The 25,109-nt window shown below is 41.6% G+C and overlaps 2 protein-coding genes across 2 annotated transcripts; both read left to right on the plus strand.

The window, feature by feature from the left end:
- Positions 1-205: 205 nt before the first annotated feature.
- On the plus strand, positions 206-5,568 carry ddx59 (DEAD (Asp-Glu-Ala-Asp) box polypeptide 59). Its single transcript, XM_029429078.1, is given in 9 exon segments — positions 206-307; positions 309-398; positions 400-1,053; positions 1,951-2,133; positions 2,235-2,324; positions 2,607-2,858; positions 4,167-4,319; positions 5,028-5,156; positions 5,256-5,568. Coding segments are annotated over 9 exon segments (1,914 nt in total). The 3' UTR covers positions 5,517-5,568.
- Positions 5,569-6,214: 646 nt separating this feature from the next.
- Positions 6,215-24,966, plus strand: kif14 (kinesin family member 14). The gene is given in 30 exon segments (XM_029430523.1): positions 6,215-7,513; positions 8,165-8,419; positions 8,534-8,621; positions 9,141-9,239; positions 9,412-9,464; positions 9,576-9,606; positions 9,894-10,001; positions 10,118-10,234; positions 10,671-10,789; positions 11,166-11,338; positions 12,416-12,563; positions 12,965-13,028; positions 13,120-13,304; positions 13,539-13,641; positions 13,793-13,950; positions 14,082-14,229; positions 14,492-14,638; positions 15,173-15,305; positions 15,634-15,727; positions 15,855-15,996; positions 16,834-16,940; positions 18,630-18,730; positions 19,129-19,359; positions 19,693-19,880; positions 20,299-20,451; positions 21,393-21,515; positions 21,707-21,781; positions 23,196-23,343; positions 23,626-23,837; positions 23,839-24,966. Coding segments are annotated over 30 exon segments (4,911 nt in total). The 5' UTR covers positions 6,215-6,449; the 3' UTR covers positions 23,983-24,966.
- Positions 24,967-25,109: the final 143 nt, after the last annotated feature.

Consider the following 25,109-nt stretch of genomic DNA (forward strand, 5'->3'; position numbering starts at 1 on the left):
TACACAATAGCATTTACCATGAGTTGCAAATGTCAAAAAAGACAGGCGAATTACCTCAAATGTGTCAGTTGTTTGAGAAAGTACGTCATTGTGCTGTACATGTCCAAGTCCAATAACTTTCTGTTACAATCAAAACTATAACCTCGAAATCATTTACATTATTTGAATTTGTTCTCTGATGTCCACAGGTTCGCAATCCGTAGACATGTTTATGCCAAGATCCCTTAAAGTAAAGAGACCTGCCCAGGTCTCTGGCCAAGTTGTGAATAAGAAAAGCAAGGTAGGTCAGGAGGAGAGAAAAGATCACTGCAGTTCAGCTGACACCTGTTCAAAACGAGGAAGTATATGAAGACACAAAAACACAGGATGAAAAAATCCAAGAAAGTGGAGACTCTGCAAGGTTTGGCAGAGAGCTCAGTGGGTGAAGATGAACATAAGTCTGCCTCAAGTGGTACAGAGGATGAGGATGAGGAAGAGGAGGAACCTGTCAAATCATTCAAAAAGAGTCAGAGGTGGCCAGAGCCCGGAGAGCCCGTCTGTGTGATGTGTGGTCGCTATGGGGAGTACATTTGTGACAGCACTGACAATGATGTTTGCAGTCTTGAGTGCAAAGCCAAACATCTGGTCCAAATGGGGATGGGGACTGGGGCGGATGTGTTTACCCGTAAGGACAACAATGGAGGTGAAAGGACTCAACCTCAACAGTCAGCAGTTGACACTGGCGGACTGGGTGAACGTGAAGCTGCTTATTCCTACAAGGACGATCTGTTCATATCAGGCCTAACACAGGAGCAGGTGCAGCGGATTAAACAGGAGCTGGGCATTGAAACCCAGGGGGATGAAGTCAGGAGACCCATCATTGAGTTTGAACACTGTGGCTTCCCGGCCACGCTGAGTGGAAACCTGAAAAAGGCCGGCTATGAGGCGCCCACGCCGGTCCAGATGCAGATGGTGCCTGTGGGTCTCAGTGGCAGGGATGTGATCGTCAGCGCTGACACAGGCTCAGGGAAGACCGTAGCCTTCCTGCTGCCAGTGGTAGTGAGGGCACTGGAGGTACAGTCATGCCTTTTCGTACCCAGAGAAAACTACTTTTTATCTGTAGGAAACTTCTACATTTTACGTTTTACCTAGAGAAAATACATTTTGGCAAAACAAAGGCAACCTGAATTTTATACAACTTGGAAATACAAACACAGCTACAGTCCAGCAGCTATGGGGATTTTTAGCGGTGCATTGGTCACTTAGGCCTACTGCTATTGGCATGGAATGGAAACATTTGCACACCATCACCATGATTATGAATGAGTTTAAATACAAGAAGAAATATTGCTTCTGTCTTTGACTCTCTTGCTGTTTTATCAGTGGCCATTTTGTTTTTTAAACGGAACATTTACTTAGGTAGAGGAAATGTAAAAGGAAACTCTAAACTGAAGTAAACTTTTGAAAAGATCAGTTGGAAGAGATTTACTAGCTATCTTGAGAGCTGCATTGTAACCAGTTGTTACAATATAATAATAATAATAATGCTGAGTTCTACCAAAAGGTTGTATTGGCTGTTTGTTTGCTTAATTTCTGCTATTTTATTTTTTCTTAATTTACAGAAATATGACAATTTCTGTAAGTTTCTTACAGTAATTAAAAATATTGTAATTAATGATCAGCTGTAAGGAATCAGGTCAGGTAAATGTATTGTTTTGGGAAAAATCAAAAGCAACCTACAAAGTCTAGAGAAATATAAAAGGGTACAATCCTTTAAGTGCAGAACAATAACTTCAAATGCAACATACAGAAACAATAGAATAAGAATTCAACCTTTATCTACACATTTTAATTTATTTTTATTCGTGGAGGTGCAGTCGATATAAATGAGTTTTCAGTCTGCGGCCATAGCTAATGTCCTTTGGGCTTGCCTATGTATTAAGATGCTGTATGTTTTCTTTTCTTTTTTAGAAACCAGCACACGGTGTGAGTAGCCCCATGGCTCTTATCCTGACCCCCACCAGGGAGTTGGCCATTCAGATAGAGAGACAGGCCAAGGAGCTGGTGATAGGCATCCCCAACATGAGAACCGCTCTGCTGGTGGGCGGCATGCCGCTTCCTCAACAACTCCACCGCCTCAAAAGCAGCATCAAAGTACAGTCTTATGTTTATACAGTCATTTCATCCTTCCTCCTTTTTTTTGAGTCTTCAACTTTCCAAAGCATCATGTTCTTCTTCTATTATTCCCTTTTCAGATTATCATAGCCACCCCTGGGCGGCTCCTTGAGATCTTGAAGCAGAAGGCAGTACAGCTGGACAAAGTGAAGGTTGTGGTGGTTGACGAGGTACGACGAACACAGTGCAATCCAGATTTCACTTGATGAAAATGTACCCACCAAAGGCAGTAATGTTTCAGCTCTTTGAGGTTCTCTGCAACCAAAGAATCAATAATAACATCCTACAGAAAACCTTCATTTGTGGTGATACAGCAGCAGTTTAAAAAAACAAACATGTTTATGTCAAAATCGGGTCACGTCATATCCCGAAATTGTAATTATTTTTATATGCTGTTAAGTGTGCAGAAAAAAAAGTCCTGGAACCATATGTATCTGTGGTGTGTCCTGTAGGTCGACACCATGTTGAAGATGGGTTTCCAGCAGCAGGTGTTGGAGGTTTTGGAGCAAGTTCCAGAAGAACACCAAACTCTGCTGGCGTCGGCCACCATCCCGACAGGGACGGAGGAGATGGCTGCCCGATTGGTTCGCGACCCAGTCCGTATTGCTATCGGAGAGAAGAACCAGCCCTGTGCCAACGTGAGGCAGATCTTGCTATGGTTAGAGGAACCCTCCAAGAAGAAGAAGCTGTTTGAGATCCTCAATGTAGGTTATAGACTCGACGTTGTGATTTCTAACAGTGACTTGAAGAAGTAGACTCCTTTTCGTCAGCAAGTCGGGTTCTCACTTAAAGTCTCAAAGAATGCAGGGTGGAGTATCACTTGAAGCTCACTTTCACTGCCAACATAGGCGTTATTTCATTAAAAGGTCAGCAGTTCTTGTGTAAGACAAATTGTACTCTTGAGAACCAGAAAGTGCTTTAGTTGGGGGAAAAACGCCGAACGTGGGTTATTATTATCTCAATTTGAGTTTATAGTGGATTTATCACTGAGTGTTGATACACACTGGTACTAGCTTGGTATTTTATGAACTGCCCGTTTTTAAAGGTGATAATTCCTCAAGCTCCAAAGACCAGTCTCCCCACTACTCCATATTTAGACAGCCATTGCTGCAGCCCTGGCTCCTGTTGGAGGAAATGGGTGGGCCTTGGGCCATGGCCCCACTCCAGGAATCCCAGCAATGACTTGCACCATTTATACAGGGCAGGACAGGAAGGGTCTGCTTTAGTTAAGCCAGTGAAGAAGTGTTGTTGGACCATTGTGTAAATAATGGGAGCTACTTCTCTAAGTAGAAGGTAGTTGTTTAGCTACGTTATATATATATATATATATATATATATATATGTATGTGACTGCTGTTAGTATGGTGGTATGTGGTCTCTAAACAGGGAGAGGTGGTGGATGTGGCAGGAGTACTGTGGGATTGGAAGGTTATTACAATGGGATGAGACACTCTCTGGAGTGTACATGACTCATTTCACATGTTGCAGCTCTCACAGCATGGTGTATATGAAAAATAGCTCAAGCTAAAGTCTGAAACTCGTAGCATTTCTATCTCAAATTGGAGCAGCAGACTTAGAACTGAGAGATCATTATGGCCTCACCTACCCTGCTGCTCTAGGCTGAACCACTTTATTAGTCGATGTGGGACATTAATTAGGTGGAATAAGGGAGCAAGTTTTAGTTGCAACTGAAATATAGCCAAACATAATTGTGATGTTTTTAGGCATGTCAGCCAGCTCTGTTGCTGAATGTTTTCTCCTTCAAAGTGTGGCTGGAGAGTCATGGCTGCCATCTGCTGGGCGTTCTTCACTTTTGCTACGTGACATACCCTACCTATTAGATTTTACATTCCCTGCAGCCTGTTAAGCAAATCATAAATCAAAGTTAAAAAAAAAAGTCAATATTCACAGTTGCTCAATTTGCATACAGAGTTATTGAATATCTTAATGTAGAAATATAGAAAAGTAAAGTGTAAACATTTTTTTAACAGTTTTCCCTTGTGGCTTTGCAGGACAGTAAGCTGTACCAGCCTCCGGTGTTGGTGTTTGTAGACTGTAAACTGGGGGCTGATCTATTGTGCGAGGCGGTCGCCAAGGTGACAGGCCTCAATACTGTGGCAATCCACTCCGACAAGAGCCAGTGGCAACGCAACCGCATCCTCAGGGTGAGACCAGTGGCAGCCAGAACATGCACTGTCAAGCGGATAAATAGCAGCGCTCCCATGTTTGGGGTCCAAGAGTGTTGATCCCGAATAACGTTCAGCTAGAAGACCACAGACACCTTGAGCTGAGACTTAACATAGATATATTGAATGCAAAACCACAACTACTGTGAGTAAAACAAGAAAAAAAGGACAGGGACAAAAACTATCCTGGTTTAATTTGGATGCCATTCAACCTAGTAAAACAGGGGGGAGATACAAGTTTCTTTGAATTTAGAAGGATTCCTCACTTGTTCCAGTACGTCATCGAAGCTATTTATACTGATATTTATACAACAGAGGGAACATTCAAGCTGATGTCATTCTTATATGGCTGCATCATTACATCAGGGGGTCTTCTGCTTCATTTTTCATTCTGGACCATGTTGTAAAATAAATATCTGTGGTGTTATTGTTTGTAAAAGTGGACCAACCATTAAATCCAGCAGAGTTTATAATTACGTTTGTTAAAATCCTTCAGCATGCCTTTTTTGTTCTCAAATATTTAATTCTAACCACGCTAACGTTTATGTGAAACTTTACCCTGTGAGTTCCACAAGAAACAAGTTGCATATTGGTGAAGATTAAGACATAATGTTGTCAGTCCGTGTAGGATTTTTGACCATGTTTAACATGTCTGACAGTGTAATATTTACACTGTTTCATCCTCAGGGTCTTCTGGATGGAGACTTTGAAGTGGTGGTCAGTACAGGTGTGCTCGGCAGAGGACTGGACCTAGTCAACGTCAGATTAGTGGTTAACTTTGACATGCCAAACACAATGGATGAGTATGTCCATCAGGTAAGTTATACCCAGAGTAGAACTGTTTTGAAATGTAAGAGTGGTAAAGTTCAGTTTGTGTCTTTTTAAAGCAACATCCCTTAATTTCATCCCATACAGATGGGCAGGGCAGGTCGGCTGGGACACAGAGGAACAGCCATCACCTTTCTCAACAACAATAACAAACGGCTGTTCCTAGAGGTGGTGAAGCGGGTCAAACCCACAGGGTCCATCCTGCCCCCTCAGCTCCTTAATTCGCCCCACCTCCATGAGCAGCAGAGGAGGGAAAAGCAAAAGGCCAAGCATGGGTCTGATGACACGCTGGTCACTAAGAACAACCTCATAGACATCATAAGGAAACATGACCGTCGCAAGAAATAGTCTGATCTTCTAATCATTCTGTTGCTGTCTATTTATTTGATAAATGTTTATTTTCTATTGAAAAAAATAAATGGGAATTTGATCTATTCTGAATAAATGGCTTGTGTAATTAATGGAAGACAATTTATTAAAATAGAGGAATTATCCTCTCAAAACCACCAACTTCAACCAACAGGTCTCATGTGTCTTTATTGAAGACTGAGGTCCAGTAAAAAATAATACTCCTTACATGTCGTTGTTTTATAAAGTGTTTGAAGAGTAGATCTTGATTTTAAAATATTTCAAAAGGGTGGTTCCAGGTCAAGCACTGCGAAAGTGCCTACCTCAGAATGGTCTGTAGTTGACAATGTTGAATCACTCTGACTTGTTTCTTCCAATCCAGTGTGGAAAAGTTAATTGACAGAAAATTAAAAAGCTTTCTCTAACGTTCTCAGTCTTCCTCAGTCTTCCTCCGCTGACAGAGTTTGATATATTTAGAGTGTACGTCACTTTTTTTAAACGGTAGAGAGCTAATTTTAGAAAGGAAAACATGAGCAGCTTTGGCTACATAACATTATAACCTTGATTATACTGCCTCCCAGCGTCAGCCTCATGTAATTACATGTCATGACCATGATGTGACGTCACAATTTCAGAGAATTCAGCCAATCATCTGTCACTGGCGGAGACGATTTGAAATTGAAGCGGGCGAAGGCGGAAGAGATAAGGGGACAATAACAAACAGAGCATTGCATGAACACAACTCGGTTTTTATCCGAATGGATTTATATTTACATTTAACCAACATACTGAGCTGTACTTGTATCCGCCTCACATGTTTTTCATGTCGTGTATTGTAACGTTAGGTAGCTAGAGCAACCGGAGTGAAGTTAACGTTAGCTAGCTAACCCGGTAAGCTTATTTGAACGTTTTTGTTTTTAGCAGCCGACTGTCATGTCGTTATTTAGCGTACAAGCGAGGAAGCACACAGCTTATTATGACCATTTAATGTCAACAAGCAGGACACCGGGCAGAGACCGTCTGGATGAGCGAAAAGTGACGAACACAACGATAACATTAAGCACAAATGAGATAACATCCGGAGACTCTGCGTGTGAAGACAGCCGGTCATCTGACAAAAGCCGACAGGTAAACAGGACTTATGTCGTCTCTGCGCTGTCAAAAAGCAGCAGCGGGCAGCAGACTCCTTACCGTGGCCGACTAACTCTACAGAGGAGGTCGAGAAGGAAGACCGGGTCTGAAACAGCGGAGAAAACGTTGGTTGAAAGCAGCCAGAATACGACACCGGTCCCGGAGAAGAGACTGACCCTGCAGCGCAGGACCAGGACTCCCTCAATGGGTAAAAGCGCACACGGGCAGCGTGGGGTGAGCGGCACTGGTCTGCAGTCAACTCCAAAAGTTCTCAGTGAGCCAAACGGTAGGGCAGCTGGTGTATTCAGGTCTACGAGTTTAAGAGAAACTGCCTGTAAAAGCAAAGGAAGAGAAGCTGCTGCTCCTCATGTAGAAACCCAGGGGAGGCCGGCGCACGGCAAGACGCCCTCCAAATATCCTTCCACAAGTAGGCAGCTAGAGGACCAGGCCCACACCTTTAAAACACCTACTAAAAAGACCCCGTTTGGGAAAATCGCCGCCAGGAGAGACGCGTTCGAGAGACTGGCAGGGAAAGATGCTCTTAAACTAGTGGCAGTCAAGTCTGCAAGTCTAGAGAGGCCCAAATCCCGAGCACAGCAAGCGGCAGGCACACAACCTGTCCCAGCTCCTCGGGTCAGCAAGGCGTCCGCAGGTGTGCACAAGCCTAATGCAGCGCTGCAGGTGAGAAAGACATCCACCTCAAGCCAAATGGGAGACGTGACCCTGGCAAGGACCTCCATTCTTCCTGCTCCACCTACCGAACAGCTCCTGTCCCGTACCAGCGAGGCTCTGAAGCAGCAGGATTCTTTAAAGATGGAAAACAGTGCAGTGACTGTTGCAGTCCGTGTACGCCCTTTCAATGCCAGGTTTGTAAACTCATTGTTTGTCTTAATTGATGGAGGGAGTACATGATGTCTGCAAACATTTAGGGTTCTGGGTGTACAACATTCTGGTGGTGTCATCTGCCAAATTCAACTAATAATGATACACTAGGGTGTAATTTATTCAGACCCTGTGTCATTACACCATTGTTTTTATTTGGATGTAAGCAATAAAGTGTGTTCTGGACAAGCAAACACTGTACATTTGATTATTTCTCAGAAACGTAGACAGATGAAACACCTTACATGAATAACTATTTTAATTATTTATCAATCGTTGAAGTAATTTTTTAAGCACAAAAGTTCTCATTAGTGAGGATTTTCAGTTTTTTCTTCCTAATGTGATAGTACAGTTAATATCTTTTAGGTTTTGGAGTGTTGTTTGGACAACAAAAGCAATCTGATATCCTTATCTTGGGCTTCAGGGAATTGAGATGGGCATTTTAAATAGACCAAATGCTTGATAACATTATTAGCAGATTAATCAATAATGGAAATAATCTTTAGTTGCAGCTCTATAGCACAGGATGTAGGACATTTCTGAGCTAAAAAAAATGACAACCAAACTATTTTTTGTGCTAGACTAAATCGGTATTTCTGAATGAAAATTCATAAATATTTCTGCTCTGTTTTTAGGGAGAAGGCAGAGAAGGCGTTGCAGGTCATCTTCATGAACGGTCAGGAGACAGCTGTCCAGCATCCGGGCTCCAAACAGAGCTACTCCTTCATCTATGACTTCTCTTTCTGCTCGGTGGATGAGTTTGACCCCACCTTCGCCAGCCAGCAAACGGTGTACGAGACACTGGCCAGGCCTCTGCTACTGAGGGCCTTCGAAGGATTCAACACTTGCCTGTTTGCTTACGGCCAAACAGGCTCTGGGAAGTCGTACACGTGAGTATTTTTGGTTTTAGTTTATTGCAGTCAAACCTTTCACCACTGAAACTTTGTCACCTTGTAATCAATCAACTTGTCACTTTCTTTCTTTTTGAAATCCTTGTTGTTTAGGATGATGGGCTTTGGAGAAGAAGAAGGGGTAATCCCACGATTCTGCCAGGAGCTTTTTTCTAGATTAACATCCATGGAAAATGAAGAGGTAAAGATCTCTCTTTAAATGATTTTATCCCTGGTTAAATCCTTCTCACGTATTTAATGTTCCTGTACACATTTGTAGTACATTAATTGTTAAAATAAATGTTTTGCATGTGTCATTGAAAGTGCATGAATTTATATATTTTATGCAAGAATAGAAATTGAAGTTCTTTTGATATTTTCTTTTATTTAAGTTAATGTAAGTCTTTACTTCCTTCACTGAACAGTCAAGCCTCTCTCTTATTTTTAATAGTTGTCTGGAGCTTCTGTAAAGCCTGCTAGTTCTCATTATTAAAATTCTCAGTGTTGTCACAGTAGTGAACTTTGATCTATGTCTCAAACCATGTTGGGTCCTTAACTTTGAGGGCATTGCGGCCTGGAAAGTCCTCGAAAAGCTCTTGAATTTGATGTTTTAATAGGGTGTGTAAACCCTGGGAAAAGACGAAGATTAAAATACTTGAATGACAAAAACAAACTATTTTCTTCTGGCTGTATAATTGATCATCGGTTTGTTAAATTTCAGGTCAAATGTCATGTGGAGATGAGCTATTTTGAAGTGTACAATGAAAAGATCCACGACCTGCTGGTGACCAGAGAGGAGCCAAACCAGAGAAGGATGCCTGTAAGTAATTTGCAACTACTGGCTGCTACAAGTTCCTCTATTAAGATGGCATGGAACATCTGATAATCGCACATTTTAGATATGGACTCTTGCTCTTAATGCTTTATGGAAATTGTTTTGCGGTCATGAGAATAAGTACAGTCAAGACAAAACTATTGATTTGTGTTTCCAGCTGAGGGTGAGGGAACATCCAGTCCATGGTCCCTACGTGGCCGACCTCTCTGCGTAAGAAACCTTTTTACATTTATTTTCCTATATTACTCTTCAATAAATGCCAAAAGAAGCTCCTTGAATGTTGAGATTAGCAGGATTGGTCACTTTGTTATTTCTTCACAGGAACATTGTGAGCGCCTACAATGACATTCAGGTAGGTTGAAACCGCCGTCGAGATATTTTCTTCTTTTATACCGTCGGCCTTCAGCTGATGCTCTTAAGAGTAACTTTGAATAAGTGAGCAAGTCAGGGTTCAGTGTCAAGTAGACTGAGAGGCCACAATGAAATGCAGACTATCAACATTTAATTGAATATTAATGTCTTCACAGCACGGAGAGAAGTATCCAAGGCCTAGCATAGAAAACAACAAATGCTGCTGATGATCACGAGAGATTTCACACCAAGAGATTCGGTCATAATTCACGTTGTCCTTCTCTTTAGGGTTGGCTTGAGCTGGGCAACAAGCAGAGAGCCACCGCAGCTACGGGAATGAATGACAAGAGCTCCAGGTCTCACTCCGTCTTCACCTTGGTTATGACCCAGACTCAGGTACGGCCTCTCAAAGGTGCCACGTTATAGTTCTAGAATTCTGCGGCGACGCACGAATACATTAAGCTCCGTTTGACACATTTAATAAGTTCTTCTGTGCGTGCGCTCGTGTACAGACTGAGTTTGTGGAGGGCGAGGAACACGACCACAGTATCTCCAGCAAGATCAACCTGGTGGACCTGGCGGGCAGCGAACGCTGTAACTCAGCCCAGACAAGTGGAGACCGACTCAGGGTACACACACAGACACACACACACACACACACACACACACACACACACACACACACTGCTCAATCGTTGAGAATTCATCCATTTCATATCATTATTTAATTGAACATCTGTGTTTTTTTTGGGATAATCAAATATGATAAGAGCTAAATATATTTGCTCACAAGTTATTCGTCATTATAAGTCTTCACTTTGAGTCATGCAATTTGTGATGACCATTTTTCATTGGGACATTTTGAATCCTAAACAATGACTTGCATAACAATGAGTTTTATCTTTAGGTTATCCTCAATTGATCAAAGGAGATTTTGAATATATTTAGTTGTATTCTAAATGAGATTTATTTGGTCCTCGATTTACCTCGTCGATTCTGCGTTTTACATTTTCAATCGGCATGTACTTCAAAACAAGAAATGTTGTTTTTACTGTGTCATTACAGGAGGGTGCTAGCATCAACAAATCCCTGCTTACCCTTGGAAAGGTCATCTCTGCCCTGTCGGAGCAGGCACTGACCAGGAAGAAGGTGTTCACGCCGTACAGAGAGTCTGTGCTGACATGGTGAGAGATCAGAACGCTTGTACACGTGTAGCTGTTGCAGAACACATTGTAAGCTTATTTTATTCTTCTAAGAAACATAAACAAAAGTGGTCCATATTTTCATGCAGTTTTGTGTGATATATAAGTCTAAGACTGACTTCTATGAACAAAGAAAATGCTTGCATATACAGACATTCACAGTGCATGTACAATGGAAAAAGGAATGCATTAACTGAAAAGAATAGATGTTATAAATATGGTGTGTATAGATTTTGTATAACTGAAAAGACAAATCTTGCATTTTTACATTTTCTCCAACCACCGTAGTAAAGCAGATCTCATTTCCAATTTTTTTGAAGGATGATTCTAAACCAAGTCCCATTGTTCTCCTCCCCAGGCTGTTGAAAGAGAGCCTCGGCGGTAACTCCAAGACGGCCATGATCGCCACCCTGAGCCCAGCCGGCAGCAATGTGGAGGAAACCCTTAGCACTCTGCGCTACGCCCAGCAGGCCCGCACCATCATCAACGTGGCAAAAGTCAATGAGGACACCAGTGCAAAGCTCATCAGAGGTCAGTCATATCAAAAATATCCCGGCTCAAAATGTTTGTCGGACTTGATTGAGCTCTGCCCTATATTTATTTAGACGTGGTCGAGGTGAGTTCTCGGCAACCATTGACTGTAAGGAAAATAAAACGAAACACCTTCCTGCCTTGAGAAAACAATTCAGTTTTTTCAGCTGTGCTCATGCATATACAACAATACATCATCTTTGTGAACCTGAACATGTGCCTACACTAATGGCACCTGTACGTCCCTATACATGAGCAAAACCAAAGATGGTCTTTCATTACCGAGCAGTGTTGTTCCCATCCTGCCATCACAGATGTGAAACGTTTTTGTACTCTTCAAGAAACCCGTAGTACGAAATGATGTTTTGAAGCAACATAGACAGGGTGCCTCGGTGTCTCAGTGGTTACAGCGCATGCAAAATAACCGCAACATCTTGATTCTGGCCTTGGAACCTTTCGTTGCATGTCATACCCCTCTCTCTCTCTCTCTCTCCCCCACATTTCTACACTGTCCTCTGTCAATTAAGGCGAAACAGCGAAAGAAAACTTCTGTCTGTCCATTAGCTGCTTCTTCATCTCTCTCTGTTTCTGTCTCACTGTCTCTGTCTGTATGTTTCTTTATGTGTGAATATCTATCTTTTGTATTTGTGTCTTGCTCTTGATCTCCTTCGCTCTCCTTCCCTCACACCCTCCTGTCTGCCTATCAATCCATCACCAGCTTATGCACTACCCAGTTCAATTAAGGCCCGGGCCTAACCTTGCCTTCAGGCCTTATTTATGCACTGTCAGCTGCACATGGCGGCTAACTGTCATGCAAGTATTATTTTTCATAAGATGATTGTGCTGCTGTTTGATGTTTTTAGCACTAAGGGGAGCTCTTGCTGTGGTTTTCTCTCGCATCACCTGTCAGTGTGTTAATTCTCAAAGTTAACATGTCTCAAACATTACAAAACAAGTCAATGTTTCTCGGTACGTTGTCTTCAATAAGGTATTCATTTAAGTGTATATTTGCTTTTTAAAGTGCATTTATATATTTTAGTTTTACAAATCATTTTGGACAAATGTTGTGTCGTTTAGAGTTAAAGGCGGAGGTGGAGAAGCTGCGAGCGGCTCAGATGAGCTCCCAGGGCGTCGAACCAGACAGGGTCAGGCTGTTCCAGCAGGAGATCGTCGGCCTGAGGAACAAACTCTGTCAGCAGGAGAGAGAAATGGTCGAGGCCAACCGGTCAGTATTACTCCAATAATAACTTTTTCATTTCATTTATCTGACGCAACGCACCCACATATCAGGAGTCTCCCTTTGTAAGGGTGTCAAAGTTAAAGCTGTAGCAGATTTCCCCGCTGTAGACAACCCGAGTAGCAATGTGATTTATGTTTTTGCTATATATTGTATGTGCAGATATTTATGTTTTCATACATGCATATTGCTTTTTGTTTTTTATCATCTTGCACGGATGCTTAAAAAAATAAATACTCATGGTAAACCACATTTAAAAACTAATTTTAGTCAATGAGAAGGTTTACAGGTGATTGTGTAAGGTAGGGGATACACCTGAGAGGATCATGGCAGCATTTAATCTGAGGTGATTTAATTATTTTGCTATATTTTATCTTATTTTCTGCCAGGGCATGGAGAGAGAAACTGGACCAAGCTGAAATCCGCAAACGCGAAGAGACCAAAGAGCTGCAGGTAAAAAGAAAATAATGTTTTCACCACGCTGACTCTTAACGAGATGTTCTCGTGTCCACACACGTATAATCTTTTCTTTTATTCTTTTTAGAAAGCAGGTGTGACGTTCAAAGTGGACAATCGTCTTCCCAACCTGGTGAATCTCAACGAGGATCCTCAGCTGTCAGATTTGCTTCTCTACATGATCAAAGAGGGTCGAACCACAGTGGGCAAGCTCAAGTCAGAGGCCAGGCACGACATCCAGCTGAACGGAGCCCTCATCGCTGACCAACACTGGTAAAACTAAATCTCTGGAGGGATTTGCAAATGTCAGAAGTGATTGCAATTTTACATAAATGTTAAATAGAAAGTGTCTTGTTTGCAGTCCTGTATGCATGTTTATTCAACAGAGGTGCAGCACTGCAGTGAGATTCTTCATGGAAAACGCTCTTTATTTAATCCATCTAGCCATCTTTCTATTCTAGCTATTATCTACTTTTATTTATTTATTTATTTTTCGTTTTATTTTAGTGTTATAACCAACTTCCAGGGCACTGTCGGCATCACTCCAATGGAAAACGGCAAGACCTTTGTTAATGGAAACCTCATATGTGACTCCACTGTCCTACACCATGTGAGTAGATCATCAGGATCTCCTAACCCATCAGAGGTTTAGCTTATTATGCTACGGAACAACTTATAGTAAAGATCTCCCTGCTTATTTCTTTATCCATTTTATTATGAATGAATTTAACGCTTCTCATCTCTATATTTATGGTTTCCAGGGCGATAGGGTGATTCTCGGTGGAGACCACTACTTCCGCTTCAACCATCCGGCCGAGGTGCAGTCTGGGATGCGGGTGTCATGCTGGACAGGCGTAGGCGATGGCCGCAAAGACTTTGAATTCGCCAAAAATGAGCTACTCGCAGCTCAAAGAGCTCAGTGAGTGTAAAAGACCAGATAAGAAAATCACAATATTACTATACCTTCCATCCTGGTCTTTTAAAATGTTTTAATGCAGACTAATAATCAAGATTAGACCTCATCTTAAGCCATCTTTGTGTGTACACCAGGCTGGAGGCAGAAATTGAAGAAGCCCATTTGAAGGCAAAGGAGGAGATGATGCAGGGAATCCAGATGGCAAAGGAGGTGGCCCAGAAAGAGCTATTTGACCAGAAGGCGCTTTATGAGGACAGGATTCGAACCCTGGAGAGAGAGCTGGTACATCAAACTTAGATTCTTGTTGTGTAATGAATAGATGAAACATTCCACTTTTTCTCCATGGTCTGCTTACCTGGCACTTCTCATCAAGTTATGATAATGTTAGGGTGTCATGACTATTAAGTGATGTCCATTCGCAGGAAACCATATTTCTGACCAGTGCACTCTTTGTACTGTATCGTTGGTCTGGTGTTCTTATAATGTACACTCTTTTGTACACCTTGTCAATTTGTGCAACCAATACCAAATCTAATTTATTCAGAACGAGGAGACTGAGCAGAAGCGTCAGCAGGAGTTGGACCAGCAGAGGGTGGCCAGCCAGATGGCAAAGCTGAAAATGGCCAAGCAGGAGCTGGAGCAGGAGGTGGACACCCACAAGAAACGCGTCCGCCTGCACATGGAGGCTCAGGTCAGGAGCCAGAACAACGTCTGGGAATGTTAACCCTTCAGACATTAACAAAGTTCAAAATGTTGTGCCGGACAGGTTTTGTTCATGATAAAAGAATCAAAGTTGTCTACTCCGCTTTATCCTGCTGTCAATTAGCTTTTTCAAAAAAATATTTAAATATGAATAAATGTACAGATCTCATTTATTGCTCTAACACTGATGACTCTTATTCTCATTGAAGATTATGTGTCCATCGTCAGTGATGCAGAGCTGTGGGCCGTAGAGCTGCAGTAGAAACAGATCTTATTTCATTTTCCCCTTTTTCATCCTCAGAAGTATTATTCCTGTAACTGTAAATGACATCATCATCTTTTATTTGCTCATTCTCATGATTTCAAATGAGCTTCAGAAGCTTATGGAAATATGCTGACACCTGGTTTTATCTTTAATTGATGGGCCATTCGGTTGTGTGTTTGGAGTTGCGGTGGAGCTTGGCTTCAGGCATAATGTCTTAGCCTGGTGGTTTTTAATATTCTACACATGATTCACTCCCAGGCAATGGAGGATCACCGCGTGTGTCAAGCGAAGATCGTTGACGCCCTGGAGGCGGAGAAGAGAAAGATCGGCAAAGAGCTCGAGGAGATGCAGAAGAAAAGAGCCTTAAGGGAAAACCTCACGCTCCGAAACGGTGAGAGACACACTACTGAACAATATTAGAGCTTGGAACCACAATGAAAATTCACACCATATAAGCAGAGTTCCAGATGGGTGGGGTTGTCCTTTTTTGAAGCCAGACACATTGTAGTAGAGAGAGTTTGCCAGGAGCCAATATAAACACTGGACTTAACATCCGTTTAATAGTAGCAGTGGAGGTTTAGTCATTTTTCTGTGTCAACTTTTATATAAATGGTGGTTATTCTACAGGTCCACTATACAATGTAGAGAAGCTAAAATGCTCTTTGACGCTGGGCTGTCGGTTGTGGGAAAAGTTAAGATGTTTGATTTCTGTATTGCAGTGTCTCCACAGTGGGATGCCATGAAGTTGTCCCTGATGATTGAGGAAGCCAATAAGATCAGTGCTAAACTGAAGAAAAACACAGTCTTCAGCAGGTTGGAAAATACAAGATTGGGTCACAGTTGACATATGATCTGATTTTTATTCGACGGATTACATCATAAGCAGGTATCATCGACATTAACGCAAGCAATTTCTTTTTATTTGACTCTCCTGTTGTAGACACGAAAGCTCTGAAGAGGAACACCTGAAGCAGGGCGGTCTGCTACAGGTGCGGGTTCAAAAGAAGAAGCTGGGCATCTCTACTTTCTGGAGCCTGGACAAATTCCAAAACAACATTGCTGCCATGAGGGAACTCGATCAGGTCTGACTTAAATCAGTTCTGCCTTTTCAAGTCAACACGTTGTTCAAGTTAATGAAAGTAAAAAAAGAAACAAATTGCCTTTTTAATTCTAATGAAAATTAGAGGTTAACAGCTGATGTGGAAAAACAGCCTGGACTTTCGTTATGATGGTTAAAACTAAATAAACATGCATCGGGTCCTCACAGGAAGGGGCTGGGAACATGTCGTCCCCTCTGTGGTTTAACAATTTCCTCCACCTGTATTGAAGACCAGTAATGGAAACTCCAAATTGCCATAAGGTGTGACTATCTATCTTAGCCCTGTCAGGCTTTTTGCTGTGTCAGTGTTTCCAAGTCTTCCAACAAATGTTCTTAAATCGTCTCCAACTACCTTTTGATCTTTATTTAGAATAAGGGATGCGGAGACTATATGGCTGGAAATTGTGTATAGAATCAGAACGATCATGGATGTCATATAATCATATACTTATTTATACTCTTAAGGATCTCCATGATGATGATGATGAAGAATTTGCAATGAGTAGACTCTTAATCAAGTTGATAAACATTGATAGGAAGCTTGTGCACACTTGATCAGTACTCTAACAAGCTGATGTATGATGCCTGTTGAGTGAAGCATATTCAACCAGCCAGCCTGTCTGTTCCTCATTCTGCATACTCGGGAGTGTGACATCAGCTCAAGTGCAATTGCCAATTTCCCAGACGTTTGACCTTATTTACAGTCCAGAATGAGTTGTTTTATGCCTGGCAGAGGGATGCTGCCTCACTTTTGCAGCGCTTTTCTCATTAAGTTGAGTAAATGAGACTGGGCATGTCAGCAATAGTTTACTCTCCACAGGGGGATTCCACCTCTAAAGATGACGATGTGTTTTATGACCCCAATGATGAGTGGGAGCAAGATATATCGGCCTCCTCTGCTTCCACCTCCTCCTTCTCACGCCGAAGGTAATTATCCAGCTCTTCCTCTCTCCTCCCATCCAACAAGCCGTCCTTCCACCACCTTACCTGCTGATTTACGTTCAATTTTTGGGGGACTTAATTGGTATTCTTGTCCAATTACTTAAAATGTGTGAGTAGGTAAGTGTTCAAAACACCCGGGGGGGGGGGGGGGAGGTGCAGTCACACAGTCGCTCTGCAAGTGTTCAGCGTTACTGTTGTGCACAGTGCCAGGGCTTGGCTAGACAACACTTGTGCCGTGCAGCGTGTGTGGTGCTTAAACCCACAGCCCTAAACTGAACTCATGTGAACACCGTGTCAGGCAAATAGATGTACTGTGTATACGGAAAGTTGAGCAGCGTGTGGGTGGAGCAAAGAAAATAATTTTTGTTCTCCCTAGTTTCCACCAATGTGATTTACAACCTGGCACACAGTTTTGACATTCAACACATCGTTCTTTCTCTCAAAAGTTGATGTGAAGTTGCTGCCCACAGAATATTTCCTTTATTTCCCCCCCCCCCCCCCCCCTCTGTAAAGCGTGGCCGGGAGGTTTAGAAAAGGAAAGGATGTTGTGAGTCCCTGTGTTACACACACTCACACTCACACACACACACACACACACACACACACACACACACACACACACACACACGTGGTACATGCAGAACCCCCCAACATTTTCCTCTCACATTGTTGTTATTCTTGTCGAGCATGTTTATGGCGCTCCTGGTGGGGGCCTGGACTACCAGCAGACCAAGCCAAATGACACATGGAGCAGACTGTGTGGTTCCTTCATGCATTCTCTCTCTGACTTTAAGCCTTATGGCCAAAGTCATAGCCGTTTACTGACCTTCCCTCCTCTAGGTTGTTCATAATAATGAAAATGTAAGTTTTCTCCTGCTGAACTCATTTAACCCCCACATAAGTTACACATGTATCCAAAAAAAACCTGCCAAACCCGTGTTCCTATTCCACACTAAAAATCAGATTACCATAACCATGTCCAGAGATGAAATGTAGTCTGTCTCCAATCCCCTCATAACAATGTCTGCAAAACGATATAACACTCAGGTCAAGTAAGGAAAGCCACTCAAATGAAGAACATTACAGAGAATAGAGTACCAGACTTTAACAATTGTCCGTTTTAATTAAAATAAAAAGTATTGGCACAACACACTTACAGACGAGCCTCGAGCTGCAATGTGTAAAAGGTTTTTTTGCACTCAATGTTGTAAGAAACAGCCTTTGAGCGCGCACCAAGTCATTCTGAATGAGCGCATCAACATGCCTAATAATGATATATATATATAATATATATATATATATAATATATATATATATATATATATATATATATATATATATATATATATATATATATATATATATATATATATATATATATATATATATATATATATATATATATATATATATATATATATATATATATATATATATATATATATATATATATATATATATATATATATATATATATATATATATATATATATATATATATCTATATATATATATATATTATATTATATTATATTATATTATATTATATTATATATATATATATATATATATATATAAATAAATAAATAAATAATAATAATAATAAATAAATAAATAAATAAAAAATGTTGGCCGGGTACTCAGGGCTTTTGCTTCTCCTTTGTCTGGCATCAGGAGCAGGAGCTTGTTGAAAAGCAGGAGAATCTCGGGGCGTCTCTACGAGATCAGGGTCCATCCGATTCAGAGCCTCCACAACAGCTCCTCACAGTCTGCTGGTAAGGCACCGAGCAACATTACTGTTTCAGCTTTCTGATTGACATGTTTTGAAAGACCTTGTGATGCCAGACTTACATTATTTTTTTGTAAACAAGTCATTGGATCTTATTTAGTAGGATTTTAATTTAATTTAAAACGCAGTGAAATTTAGGCTCTGCATTAAACCCATCCTAGTGTTAGGAGCAGTGGGAAGCTATTATTTATATTCAGCGACCGGGGAGCTGGGAGTCTGGTGCCTTGCTCAAGAGTACCTCAGCAGTGCCCGTAACTCTGTAGCAGTCCACATGCTATACCTGGTCCGCTGAGCTACTCACAACGCTACACTCCTTGATTTTCACTTTAGCGGTGTGTAAGAATGACGTCTACACACCCTCACTCCTCACTGTGTCTGTCCCAGGGTTGATGGGTGTGGCCAAACCGCCCTCCACTCATTTCACCAGCACAGACTCTGCCATGCCGGGCATCTGCAAGGAGCTGATTGGCCAGTCAGTGGCTCGTCTGCGTGGTTGTAGTGGGACAGAAGAAAGCCTGGCAGACAGGTTGGCCACTGATCTGCATTTGATGTATGTGGCGGTCCAAACCTTATCTGACCTCTACGACAGCCTGGATGAGGACAGCCAGGAGAACGGTGAGATTCAACCAAGAGTGGAAAGAGAAGCAAGCTGATGCTCTCGTTTCAATATTTAATTAGTTGGTGATTTAAAGTTCATAGATAACTATAGGTAAGATGACTCCTGGAAAAAAATTATTTTGCACAAAGAAAAATTGTTCATGGTTTTGGGATTTAATGCCAGTTCTCCCGTGTATTTAGTTTTAATTCACTTAAATAGTTTAAAGAAATTGTCCAACTCATTTGCAAACCATTAAAATGCCCAGGATCACCTTTTTTCTTCTTCTTCTTCTTCTGCTGCTTCACTGTGTAGGTGAAGCAAACTGTTTATCGTGGCTTTTTCTCCTGCAGTGTTTGTGTGTAATGTGGTGGCCCAGACTCAGCTGGTGAAGGCCACCACAGCTGTGGAGAGTGCCGTGTTTGTTACGATGCAGTGGCTGGCCAGCGTTAAACCCTCCTCCGGCCGGCTCTACACCATCGCTGAGGAACTCAAGAGCCACGTTAAAAAGATGGCAGGATTCTTCCAGCTCCTCGTTCAGGTAAACGCGATTGAAGGCCATTCCGTGACATTATATTGTGGCATCTGCAGTAGACTAATACATTTAAAAGAGTGCAAATTCTGACCTGAAATTTAGTGTAGTTTGAACAGGGGGGTAGGCTTATCAAAATGCAGCGCGTTAATTGACGTGTCTTAGCTCTGAGCTGTTTGAGCTCTGTCTATGGAAATGGCAAAGCGGAGGGAATTCTCAACCTTGAGCCCCAAACAGAACATGAATATATGGAAAGTAAATCTAAATTCCTTTACCAGCCTCAGCACTTAAACACACCATTTCTCTCTTTCGCTCCTGATTCTTTTCACATTCTCTCGCATTTTAATTTTGTTTGTGTGTTTTGTGTGTTTGTTTGTTTGTGCTGACTTGATGTTGACTGAAAATGAAAACATTTCTCCCCATCCAGGGTTGTGAATCTGAGATCACATCAATGGTGACGGAGGCACGGAGGAAGAGCAGCCAGTGCCTGGATGCAGCATTGCTTGTACTTGGCCACCTGGCGGCGGTGACGGGCATGCCGCTGAACGTTATGGAGCGGGGTGCCCAGGCCACAGGCAAGGTAACACCACCATTAATATGGCAGCAGCTACTATCTCTTATCAAAGCTCTGGGGTCCAATGAAATCAAGCCCTCACTCCACAATACTTGGGAATATTAGCTGTGTGGATCTCAGAGCAAGGAAGCCGGGGGGGGGGTAGAGGACTTATTGAGCTGGATAAGAATACAGCATTGTTTATTAGTTGATATGCAGATGCAGTAGTGGGATCTATGTTACGTGCATAGATCTCTGTTAGTGCAAGGGGGGGCGATGACGGACATAATAAGACTGTATAATGTTCCGTTCAGTTCACTAAGTGATTAGCATAGCGACACATAATTGTATATAAAGGTAACAAAGAAAGACTGTTGGAAAGGGACTTACTGAAAGAACTATTTTAAAACACACCTACTGCTGTAGATAGTTTGCCTGACACAGGATCACTGGGAAATGTAGTGACAAGATCACAGCAATGAGAACTAAAGGTCTCAAAAAGTGCGGGGGGGGGGGAGGACTTTGAGATTAACCAATTAAATCGGCCGGACCAATATATCGGCCAATATCAGACTGTTGAAGATATAACAGCCTTTGTGTGTATGTCGACCATAAGTAGCAAGAAATTGCAGTAGAGAAATGCCAAACTAGGTTTGATGTCATTTAGAAACAGTGTCACCATAACAACCAGTGTAGTTTTACACAAATCTAAGGGATCGGTTTAAAGGATTTTGTTTATGTTTTGTTCAAATAAAAATACTATTTGCCGATATATCGGGATCAGATTTCCTTTCTTCTCTAAAATATTAATATCAGACTATATGCCTCTCATACTCTTATTTAAACCATTTGGGGATCTCTTGTTTGTTGTGTTTATTGTATTGTGTAGCTTTCAGTGAGTGACCAGGGGTGTGTTATTAAAGATAAGACAATATGATTTATGTTATTATATGATTACATCTTTTCAGCAATCTGTTGTCGTGTGTCTGCTGAAGGGGACCGATAAGGGCGTCCACTCTCTCTTAGAGGAGAGTTTCACCATCACCAGAGAAATGCTGAGAGAGGCTCAGCTGTCCTACCCCAGGAACCCAGTAAGACATCATAAACCTGACCTGTGTCATTTGTTACACTGGTTTTTACTTTGTCTCTTTTTCTTTAAATCATCCTATCACACAAGTTGTCATGGTTATATAATTAGTTTGTGTGTTTAATTTCCCTGAAGGTGTAGGTTAATATTCTTGAAATGAACGTGTCGTCATTGAAAATCCATCTCTTCTCGCAGGTCCTGCAGAGCCTGAAGTCCAAGACGCTTGACTTAGCCTGTGCTCTGCAGAACTACATGCATTGCCATATCACGGTGAGTGTCAGCAGCACAGGAGTTATGGTAACATTGCAAAAAAAAAGGCTTCTAATTCAGAAATGAAAGAATTTGATCAATGGAATTAGCTATTGGCTCTCTGCAGCTTCATTACACAGTACGCTGTGGCTGAAAGACAGAATACATGTTCAGCAAAAGCTTCCCTGGATATTTGAAGGTTAAAAACAATCTTCCATCCTGACCCAGTCTTAAATGTTACAGATTAATACACACACACACACACACACACACACACACACACACACACACACACACACACACACACACACACACACACACACACAGCAGCCCCGTTAAAGATGCCACTCAGCCTTTATTGCTCCTGTAAAGCTCAATGCTCTGTAGGCTTATCTCTCTGCAGTCGCCCCTTGACGATCGTTCAGGTAATGAATGTGTTGAATGAAGTGGCATCAGTCACAGCTAACAGCCTTGTTTGCCGTTATCTTAGCCACACAAACTAGCAGTTTTTTTTGTTAAACCCAATCATTATATATGCACATATACGCGCTGGGGCATTTTGCCACCTACAATGTTATTGTTGTCAAATAAAGCTGAGTTATAGCCTGAGGAAACTCCTTTCATAGTGCTTTTGTTTTTTTAGCATGGACTGCTGCACATTGTAGATGCACATTGTGGATGTAAATTCATCTGTAAATGACTTTATAGTTTGCAGTTCTTTAGAAAAGGGCGATTTAGTGATTTAAAATGTTGGTATAAATAGGAAGGAACGTAGCTTTGTCTTGAATTGTCATTACAGTTAGTGAAAAGTGCAATTCTATGAATGTGTTTATATTGTTATTATTTTATTTAAGCAAAATGTAGCGACAAAGTCGACTTAAACATGACAATTGATAATAATACACAAGAATGTATATGTGCAGTTAAAGATGGTGACTTTAGATTAAAGTAACTTTGTGTACAGAACTGTGTCCTGGAGTGAAAAAGAATCTGCTGCACTGAACTGGGAAGGAAGCCATTAGGCTTATGTCATAGAAAATAACACATCACCATGGAAGCCTCATTTATTCAGTGACATCGTGTGTGTGTGTGTGTGTGTGTGTGTGTGTGCGCATCTGTGTGTGTGTGTGCATCTGTGTGATGTTTGAAGTGGCATTTGGCTACTTACAGAACTGGAACTGACAACTAAAACAATCCTTGGTTAAAAAATGGGTAGGGAATTATTTGTACGAGTTAATTTGTTGAGTCCAGCTCGGTGGTTAACAATTGATTGTGTATTTTTTAATGAAATGTATTTTGTCCATTGGTACGCTCTTGTATGGTTCTAGGTTTTTATGTGTTTTCGTGTTGTAATTGTTGATTTGTGTTACATAAGGTACTGTTTATTTGCTCTGTCTTGTATTCATTATTTGGGTGTGTTCATATGTTCACACAGGAGAGGGAGACTGACCCGGAGGAGGAGGGGGAGGAGGAGGAGGCCTCGGCTTCCAATTTGCAGACACTGAGGTCTACAGCGGCCAAGCTGTTCCAGCTGAACCACGCCATCAGACAGCTGCATTCCTGTCTGTCTACTGCCCTGCGAGGTTAAGATTCTGACACACACAGCCTGGACGTTGACCTAAAACTCCAGGTTTCACTTACATTGTACAGCAACAGTATACATCTCTTGGTCAAAAGCACTAGAAGAAACAATACGTTAGGAGCCAGTTGTTTCTGCCTTTTTGTCCTTCACTATACATACACTTCTCTTTATGGTGGCTTAAACTATACTTTTATAGTATAATAGTTTTGATGGTTGGCTAGCATGGACATATATTGTTGTTACAGGTGTCACTTCCCCTATCTGACTGTCCTCCTTCTTCCAGGTAAAGACAGAGACTCCAACCTCAGCAGCAGCAGCAGAGAGTTGATCTCCTCCTCTGCCAAAGCTGTTGATGAGCTGATCACTGGGCTGTCCAAGGAGGGAGCATTGAAGCGTCCCTTACTTCAGAGCGTCATGGCCGCCCGAGACAATCTCCACTCCGCCCTGCTGTCCCTGTCCTCCTCCTGCGACCAACAGGGGGCAGGGGAGAGCAGGAAGCTTTTCCGTTTCAGATAAGAGCGCAGAAGATGAACTCTCGATTAAAGAGACTCACAGTGCCGTTAGAAATCGAGTCGTGAGTAAGACGGTGTACTTCCTTCCTCCAGGTGTGTTGTCCAAAGACAGCCTACACTGGGTGTGAAGTGCATTTATAGTACGTGTTATTCTTTATGGTGTGCTCGCATCATGTACGATTTACTGTAAAAAAAAAAAAAAGAACTGCTGATACAGAGAAATCTTCTGCTGTTAACTCTACGCTCCGCTATCACCAACCTGGCATTACAGGCAGCAAACGCTGCACACTAAGTTAGTGTTGTCTTTATATTCACATACAACCAACTCTGCTTTCTAAATGAGCAATATATGCTCATTTTTACAGGCTATTGTTTTCAATCACAAATAAAATAATAAATGCAGCCAAGCAAACAAATTTGAAACTACAGCAATATTTCGTGTGTGTGTGTGTGTGTGTGTGTGTGTGTGTGTGTGTGTGTGTGTGTGTGTGTGTGTGTGTGTGTGTGTGTGTGTGTGTGTGTGTGTGTGTGTGTGTACTTTAGTCTAGTGATGATTTGCCACTCAGAGCTTTAAAGTATCAGAACAAAGACTTCAGTCACAATAATGTGTGATGGATAATCACTATTAGGAAGAGTAATTGGTTGTATGAAGAATGCTCACTTATGCTGTACCAGGCCTCTGTTGTACTGTATTTTATTTTATTTTTTGAGGTCATTAACTTATTCTTTGTTGCATTTTGTATTATTCAAATGTATAAGATTTCAATATACAGCAGCTCAGATACTGTGGTTTTTTTTTTTAAAGGAAATACTTTCTCCATACTATGTGTACGTGTGTGTATATATATATGATTTCTTTTCTTAAACAAAGGCCTGTTTTGTCCTCACATTTGTATGAAGATGTATTCGTATATCTTGTATAACACGCACTGCAACTATTTGCACTCAGGAGAGACTTGTATACTCTGTTTCTTTTTAATACGTGTGCTTTAACGAGGAAGCGTTTCATGTCCTTTCAGTCTTTTGTATCACTTGTTAAAATTTTGATGTCAATATAATACAGCAACTTTTACTTCTGCAAATAAATTCACATGGCTTGATTTGACGAGGAACTAGACTTTTCATATTGCATGTCACTATTCAGTAAACGGCGGGCTCCTGGTAAAGACTGCACCTACAGCATAACCAGTAGATTTTTAATTGGTTGGGAATTGGCACTGGAAGACTGGTCCAGTCTACATTAGAAGTGGGAAAC

This window comes from Cottoperca gobio, chromosome 4, assembly GCF_900634415.1.
Source record: "Cottoperca gobio chromosome 4, fCotGob3.1, whole genome shotgun sequence".
Classification (NCBI taxonomy): Eukaryota; Metazoa; Chordata; class Actinopteri; order Perciformes; family Bovichtidae; genus Cottoperca; species Cottoperca gobio.